Source organism: Rhincodon typus, chromosome 17 (genome assembly GCF_021869965.1).
Source record: "Rhincodon typus isolate 14 chromosome 17, sRhiTyp1.1, whole genome shotgun sequence".
NCBI classification, from domain to species: domain Eukaryota; kingdom Metazoa; phylum Chordata; class Chondrichthyes; order Orectolobiformes; family Rhincodontidae; genus Rhincodon; species Rhincodon typus.
The window spans coordinates 24,769,849-24,778,893 of record NC_063348.1 but is presented as its reverse complement, the minus strand read 5'-3'; the positions used below and the strand labels follow the sequence as shown (position 1 = coordinate 24,778,893).

Sequence of the window (9,045 nt, the reverse complement as noted above, 5' to 3'; positions counted from 1 at the left end):
CGCAATGGACCCCAGAGTTTAAAAACCAGGCGGGAAAACACACCGACGCTTCATCAGAGGCTGCACTGAGGATGTTACCAAGCGCGGTAACGAAATGTCTGCGGAACAACAAACCAGCTTGGTGAGCCAACCAACCTCAATGTAGAGGTAGTTCTGCTGTAACGCGTGTTTTGTTACCGCGAATTGGCTGTAATGCGATTGATGAATAGTGGATGTTGTTTGGATAACACGAACTTTCTGCTGTACAGGTATAGTGACTTTTCTATAGCGATTTGCCTATTATGCGATTTTCTGTAGCACAAGGTCACACAAGAATGCAACTATTGCGTTATAGGAGAACTACCTGTACCAAGGATGAGAGACTTCCAGTTAAGACTTGTTTGGGCTGTTTGAAGAAGAGAAGTTATAGTGACATCTGGTAAATTGGATCTTCAGAGAGCCACCATAGATGGAATGTTTTGAATAAACTTCTGTGCTGTAATCATTCTATGATTCTATCTGAGAGTGGTTTAAAATCTTTTGCGGGGGGGTGGGGGGGGTGCTGTTGGGGGGAGTTACGTGGTTGGTAGGTGCCACAAAATGTCACTGCACAAGATACAAGGTCATGGTTTTGGGCTAATGTATAGGATTGACTAACTTACAGAAAATTGAAAAACTATAACTAGTTATTTGCTGAAGGGATCAGTGCTGTCTCAACGATTTGTGATCGATATTAATACACTTGGTCTCTTCATCCAAGGTATTAACAGCCAGATTTTCTGATGGTGCAAAGACAGGTGGAAGGCAAATTATAAGGACCATACATCAGCAAAGAGAAATAAACATGTTGGGTGAATGGGTAAACGTTTGGCAGATAAAAATATAACATGGGGGAGAAAATGTGAGGTTATCCACTTTGATAGGAAAAATTGAAAAGCAAAATATTATTTAGATGGAGAGAGAAGCTGTGATACAGAGGATTATGAGCATGTGAATCAAGAGATGGCCGTTCAGCCCCTCAAGCCTGCTTTACCATTTGATAAGATCATGGCTGTATCTCCACTTCCCTACTTACCCCGTTATCCTTTGAATCATTAACTAGCTCAAGCTGTACCCTAGTTTTAGTCTTTCTGACAAGGTGAATCATCCTCTCACCGCACATCTTGTATGTTTCAATAAGATCATCTTTCATTCTTCTAAACTCCTTTGGATGTAGGTCAATCTGTCTAAGCTTTCCTCATAAGATAACCCATCATTTCAGGAATCCCTCAAATGAATCTTCTCTGCATTGTTTCTAATGTAATTGTCTTCTCTCAAATATGGTGATCAAAAATGTACTGTATTCTAGATGTCTCACCAAAAAGCCTGTACTAATGTTGTGAAACATCCCTATTTTTATATTCTGTACCACTAAATGACAATATTTCATTTGCTTTCCTAATCATTTTTTGTACCTCCATTCTATCTTCTGTGATTTACATATCATGACACTCAGATCCTTCTGTGACTCGAATTCTGCAATTACTTTCCATTTAAAATATAGGCCTTTTTTGTATTCTTCCTGCTAAAGTGAACAAATTCACATACAATACTCCATTTTGCCCACGAATTTCATTATCTGTATCCCTTTTCAGATTCCTTGTATGCTGTTCATAATTTATTTGCTTGCCCATCTTTGATTCACCATGAAACTTAGCAATCATACACTCAGTCCCTTCATCTAAGTCATTGATTGTAGCTTCGAAGTTGTTGCAACCTCAGTATTGAATCGTATGGCTCTCAACTTGTAACATCATCGTTCCAACCAAAAAATTATCCGTTTATACCTACCGTGGTTTCTTTTACAGAACCAATCCTGAATCTGTGTTAATTTGTTACCCGCAGACCATTAATTCTTGTTTAGTAATCTTTGTTGTGACATCTTGTCAAATATCTTCTGGAAATTTAAGTATACCACCTCGACAGGATCCCTTTATTTTCATTGCTTGTTACATCCTCAAAGAATGCTCATAAATTAAAACCCTGTTGCATCTGTCTAATTAAATTCAGGTTTTCCAAGAGCATTGAGATTTTCTGACTCTGTACCCTGTTACTGTTTTTTCCCCATATCCTTTGATCCCTTTAGCCATTAGACTATAGTTAACTCCTTACTGAAAACATTCAATGTTTTGGCCTCCATTGCTTTCTGTGTCAGAGAATTCCACGGGCTCACTACTTTCTGGGTGAAGAAATTTCTCGGCGTCTTAGTCTCAAGTGGCCAACCCTGTATGCATACACTGTGACCCCTGCTTCTGGACATGAATCCCCTTGCTGTGAAGGCCAGCATATCATTTGCCACCTTTGCCTGCATTCTGCAGCTGCAAGCTTACTTTCAACAATTGGTGTATGAGAACATCTAGGTCTTGTTGCACCTCTCCCTTCTCCGTCTGAGTTCAGAAAATAATCTGCCTTCCTGTTATAGCTATTAAAATGGATAACCTTGTATTTATCCACATTATACTTCATCTCTCATCGTGTGGCCACTCACTTATCAATATCATACTGAAGCATTTCTGCATCCTCCTCACAGTTCAGCCTCCCACCCACTTTGTGTCATATGCAATTGTACTGAGATAATGTAACATTTAGATGATCTCTTATCTAAATCTTTAATGTACGTGGTAAATAGCTGGGGTCCAAGCACTGATCCTGTGGTACACTACAAGTTACTGGCTATCATTCAGAAAAAGATCTGTTTATTCCAACTGTGCTTCCTGTCTGCTAACCAGTTCTCTATCCATGCCAGTACACTACCCCGATTCCCATGCATTTTAATTTTGAGTATTAATCTGTTATGTGGGACTTTACAGAAAGCCTTCTGGACGTCAAAGTTAGCCACATCCACTGGCTTCCCCTTATCAACTGTACTAGTTACATCCCCAAAATTCCAGCAGGTCAAACATGATTTCACGTTCATAAATCCATGCTGACTCTGTCCGATCCTGTCACTGTTTCCAACTGCTCTGCTATTAAATCTTTTGCAATGGATTCTTAACATTGTCCCTACTACTGATGTCAGACTAACTGATCTCTAATTCCCTATTTTCTCTGTACCCATTTCTTTAAATTGTGGGGTTATATTAGTTACCCTCTAGGACCTTCCAGTGATAATTTTCCGATATTTTATATTTTGAAGGAAAAAAAGAATTAACATTTCGGGTCTGGTTTTTTTCTTCACAGATGCTGCCAGACCTACTGAGCTTTTCCAGCAACTTTGTTTTTGTTCCTGATTTACAGCATCCGCAGTTCTTTGGGTTTTTATAAGGATAGGGAAGTCTAGGTACACCTAGACAGGATATTGGTGAAACCATAATAATAAAATAAAGAACCACAGATGCTGAAGATCTGAAACCAAAACAAAAATTGCTGGAGAAACTCGGCAGGCCTGGCAGCATCATCTGGAGTTAATGTTTTGAGTCTGAGGAGTAATTGGACTCAAAGCGTTAACTGTGCTTTCTTCTCACAGATGCTGCCAGACCTGCTAAGTTACTGCAGCGATTTCTGTTTTTGTTAGTAATACCATACCTGGAGTACTCAATACAGTATTTGGTCTCCTCGCATTGGTGACTGTTCTGAGAAAGTTCATTAGGTTGATTCCTAGGACAAAAGGGTTATAGTAACAGGAAAGGTTGAACAGGTTTGGGCCCTTTTTGGAGTTTGGAAGAATGAGTAAGCTTCCTAAAATGTATAAAATTCTGGCGAGGCTTGCTGTAGATGTTCGGAGAAGCTGAAGAAGTTGGATATTGATTTGAAAATAAAAATTTGCAGTATTTTAGAAAAAGATCTGGGCAGTGGGAATAATTGGATATTCTTTCAAAGTTGGCAGTCATAGTGGACCAAGTGGCTGTCTCCTGTATATGATTCAGTGAGTGACTTGTGTGAACAATCATCTGTATGGTTATCCATGAATTTTTAATTATTTTATTGGAATATTTTGAGCTTAAAGCTGATTCTTTGTAACAATACATTTCCATTGGGTAGTGAAATCCAAAATTTAATATATTCTTTTTTTAATCAAAGGATATGTACTTCAGATACATTTGGAATAATTTTCTTCATGTACAAGTAGAAATTTGCATTGCAACAATCTTGGGAAGCCCTCCACCTCATGATACTCACACAGAAAACAACGTAGAGGATAATTCCAATGCTGCCAGAGAAAATATATTAATAAAACATGTAAGAGCCTTTACCTTTTATAATTCTGTATTGCATTGTTGATGTTAGCTTGTGAATGTTGCTGGTGAGCGTTCACATGCTGGTATGTGTTTTTCCTGACTTGATTGAGATTATCGTAAAGCAACTTGTTATTGTTGTACTGAAAAATTGTGTAATATTTGAACTACCTTGAACAAGCTTGGTCAGTGTTTTATTGTTAATTCATTTATATCCATTGCTTTAAAATACGAATAAATTGCAGTCTCCCTTTTTTTGTTTATTCAGTATTTGTTTAAAATTTTTATTGTGAAATCCCATTAAATGCAACAAAGAAAGTTTCAGCCCTCTGAGCTCATGCAATTTTTCTGTTTTAAGTCTCATCTTCACCTCATCTTCAGTAGTTCTTCAACGCATTTCTGTAGTGACAGAGTTGTGCACTGTTCCTATCTTTTATTTTATTGCTCAGGCCTCTTGTATGAACCACTCACTATTCTTGTGTTATTCCCTATGCTTTAGCCACTCTTGGATTGCCCTGCCACTCTGTCTGAAGTTTTTAGTTATTTGTTCCTCATATTAAACGTAACTTTGCAATGTTTTTAAAACTCTTTCCTTGTCATCAATTTGTGGAATTGCCTGAATTAAAACTTTGCCTTTTAAATGAATGTTTTTTACAGAGTAGAGGATTTGTCTTTTGTAACTGAACATTTTTAGGTGGTTTTGAACAGTATACCCTTGGGATTCTGCATTAAAACCAAAAATTCTCTTTTAGAATACAAAGGTGGGAGTGTATTTTTAGGTGTTATTAATAAAGTCATGGTTTACTGTTTGCAAAATAACACCTTCGTTAAAACTTCCTTGAGAATTTTGAAACAATGGTTTTTATGCTAAAACTGTTTTGATTTTTGGTTTAGTTGCTTGTTTATAATCTGCTTTCAGTAGACCTCCATATTTGATGCTTTATGACAGTTGAGTCTGATTTGGCACACCTGATCTATTGTCCCACACTCTGTAAAGCAATGAAAAAATATTTTTGGTTTTAATCACTGTGTATATTAATTCAGTTTTTCATTATCCAGCTGTTTACGAAGTGCCGATTAATTCAGAGAATACTCGATGCATGGGAGAACAATGAAAAGGAACAGTAAGTAGACAACTTGTTTTAGTTACTAAACTGTCTCAAATGTATTTTGAGCTAAAATCAACAGTAATTTTTAAAAATTATAACCATGTTGTATAGGGATTAGGCAGTATGAGTGGGGCCTGGAATTTTTGGTGACTTACTCTGTTTTGGGGCTGGAGTTTGAATCTAACACCAACTGATGAATAAAGCTTTCTGTTTAAAGCGAAGATTCTCCCAAAAACAGTCTGGCAAATCTCAAACAACTCTCATTAAGTTCATTAATGGTGCAAATTAACAGTCTTCTTGAGAGTCCTTTGGAATGCTTGAAATGAAAAATCAGTGGCAGGAAAGGATATGTTCATAGTATATTGCAAAACATGTTGGGGTATAGTAAAAGGAGATGGTCAACATTTTGATTATATTATTGTAAAGATGTCCAATTCCGTAGACATTTTTTTTGAAGAGTGTCACCTTTAGTTAGGGAAATTTTGTTAAATAGAAGATTAATGAGAACACCTAGTGTGAAGCTGGTAAACAGATCTGAAGCAACTACCATTCAAAGAGTAGTCCATGTTTATTTATTAATTCATTCATGAGATGTGACCATCGCCGACTGGGCCAACGTTTTATTGTCCATTCCTAATTGCATAAGATGCAGTTAGGGGTCAGTCACATTGCATGTGTCTGGAGTCCCACATAGGCCAGACCAGGAAAGGATATCAGATTTCTACCCCTAAAAGACAGTAATGAACCAAATTGGTCACCATTTAAACTCTTAATTCCAGATTTTTATTGAATTCAAATTCCAACATCTGCCATGGTAGGATACGAACTCATGGCCTCAGAATATTACCTAGTGTGCTGGATTAATAGTCTCGCAATAATACTGTCAGTTTATCATTGCCCTGCATATCATTTGTTAAGGTTCAAGTTGAAAATAGGAAAATAATAAACAATGTGATCTTCTCTTGTCTTTGTAATGGAGACACCAAGTCTGATAAGATTGCTGTTGCCTTTTTAGGGATATGGATTCTTCATATGAGTCCCAGAATCAAAGAAAGGTTTGGAAGTTAAAGATAATTGTTCAAAGTCTGTGTCTAGGACACCACAGCGGTACCATGTTCCTGCAGGGAGATGTGTTTTTCGTTTTGGGTTTACCAATAATATCTCACAGGAAACAGGCAGTATTGTTGGAGCCCTGGAAGCAGCTTGGAAGAACACAATGTGTGCTTGCTGGCCCAATATTAGGGGGCTATCAGAGACCAAGGGTGTTTCCTGATTTGGAATCGTAGAATAGAATAGATCATAGAATCCCTACAGTGTGAATACAGGCCCTTCGGTCCAACAAGTCCACACTGACCCTCACAACATCTTACCCAGACCCATCCTCCATAACCCACCTAATCTACACATCCCTGAACACAATGGGCAATTTAGCATGGCCAGTCCACCAAGCCTGCACACTTTTGGACTGTGGGAGGAAACCGGAGCACCAGAAGGAAACCCACACAGACACGGGGAGAACGTGCAAACTCCACACAAACAGTCGCCCAAGGGTGGAATCGAACCCGGGTCCTTGGCGCTGTGAGGCTGCAGTGCTAGCCACTGCGCCACCGTGCTGCCCCCTAAGTTGACGAAATCAACTGTCGCCAGGCAAAAGCAAGCTCAACATTCAGCAGACTCACCCACAGAAATCATGGAATTGGTTTTAAAACAAATATCAAAATTTACCAGGCAGCAGTCATCACAACACTTCTTTATGAGGGATGGTCAACCCACTATCATGTCACAAAGCAAGTTCTGAAGGATCACTGGTCTCGAATCGTTAACTCATTAATCAAAGCATTGAGATCTATGATTAAGTTAAGGTGTCCTTAGTCTTGAGATTCTTAGGTTGGAGAATTGCCTACCCCATTAGAAGTACTGCAAGAAATCTCATACCGAGTAGAATAGCAGGGACGTTTAGCAGAATCAAGTGAATTCCTGAGAGGTCTGGCACATCTTGTTTTGGTTGCAGGAAGAATGAAAGAACTCCAAGATCCTGAAAATATAAGGGAACTTCTCAGAGGGTGTGGGGAGAAACCAGAACAAAATGGAAAGTGTCTTGTTGGGATTTCCAGGTTTACGAAATAGTGTTAACTCAGTAGTATGTCCTTGTATTCTTGTGCAGTTCAAGTTTTAGTTTAATAGTGAATAATTTTTGTGACATAATTCTTGCAGTTACTAACTAGGTACTCAAGCTTCTTTTCCAAAGTAATTGGTCTCCCTCAAGGTCACTACAATGCGCCTTACATGGGAGTTGCAAGAAAACGTTACCTTTCTGCATTGACAACATTCACCTGAGAATACTGACAGTACTAAAACGTGTTCAAGATAATGGCTTTTTATTGCTGTCAAAATATGCATAAAGTTTGGTGTCATTCGTATTGACCCATGGAGTTTCAATTCTTTGTAAACGAAAGACATGTAAAGTGAGTTGCTTTTATGATACATTTATGAAAATATGCAATCATACAAATGAGCCTGCTACTCTTCGTGATAAAGTAACAAGTTAACTTTTAGCTAAATTATTCAATTATGAAATTTGTTTGATATTTTAACCAGTATTAAATGGGGGAGTGGGAAGCACTCAAGACAGTTCCAGGTGCAGCTGCCCAAAAATCATTGTGCTGGACAGGGATCTCAATCATATCAAACCCTTTTCTTATGCTTCTACCTTTACCCTTCTCCACCATTCTAGAATTGTGATAGGGAACCTCCTGCTCTCACTTTACACCCCTCCCCTCCATCCTTCATATTCAATGTATCATCTTCTGCTGTTTTCTGCCACCTTCACCTTGATACCACCCCAATTGCATTTCCCCTCCCTTGCCAGCATTCCGACCTGACTATTCGCTCTGCTACACTTTGGCCCACTCCTGTATCACCCAGATACTTCACCGCCTCTCACACAGACTTCTGGGGTAAAAACAGGTGGTGTATTACCTCTTTCCTCGCTATCCAAAATTGCAAGCACTTCTCCTTCCAAATGAATCAGTTTACTTGTACTACTTTCAATTTTGTCTACAGTATTTGCTGCTCACAGAACATTCTCCTCTACCTTGGGGAGTCGTAATATAGATTGAGGAACACTTCCATGCAGTCCACAAACACGACCCTGATCTTCCAGTCACTTATCATTTTAATACAGCACCTTGCTTTCACAGTCACATTTCTAACCAAGGACTACTGCATTGTTCCAATGAAGCCCAAAGCAAGCTGGAAGAATAGCAGCTCATTTACTGCTTTTCTGGATTCAACATTGAGTTCAGCAACTTTATTTCATAAACTCTGTTATCCATTTTGCTCCTCCTCATCCTTTTTCTTGCTTTCACAGTTTGGCTTTCAGCAGAGCTGACCAATGATCTGCAATTAACACTTACTCTGCACCTATGTCATTTCTCTACAAACATTGCCACCCCCTTTGCCTTTTATTCTGTGACACTTTTGATCTCTGATCTTCTAATTGTCCTTTCTGATATGTGATTTTCTCCACCTTTTTACACAGTATTAAACCCTTTGTTTTCCCATCTTTCTTCAATTACAAAGACTACATATTGGACTCTCTTAACTCTGTTTTTCTGTCCACAAGTGCTGCCAGACTGGCTGAGTTTCTCCAGCACTGTTTTTATTTCAGTTCTCCAGCATCCACTGTATTTTGAATCAGAGATAGTAGGAACTGCAGATGCTGGTGAATCCGAGACAACAAG

General features: G+C 38.6%; 1 protein-coding gene across 4 annotated transcripts in view; it reads left to right on the top strand.

Annotated features, from left to right (window-relative positions):
* ppp6r3 (protein phosphatase 6, regulatory subunit 3) overlaps positions 1–9,045 on the top strand; it is a 132,468-nt gene that overhangs the window by 57,711 nt on the left and 65,712 nt on the right. For all 4 annotated transcript variants that reach the window (XM_020523499.2, XM_048606876.1, XM_048606875.1 and 1 more), the window contains 2 exons: positions 4,039–4,197; positions 5,253–5,317. In XM_020523499.2, coding sequence (XP_020379088.1) covers positions 4,039–4,197; positions 5,253–5,317 — 224 coding nt within the window. The remainder of the gene's footprint in view (positions 1–4,038; positions 4,198–5,252; positions 5,318–9,045) is intronic.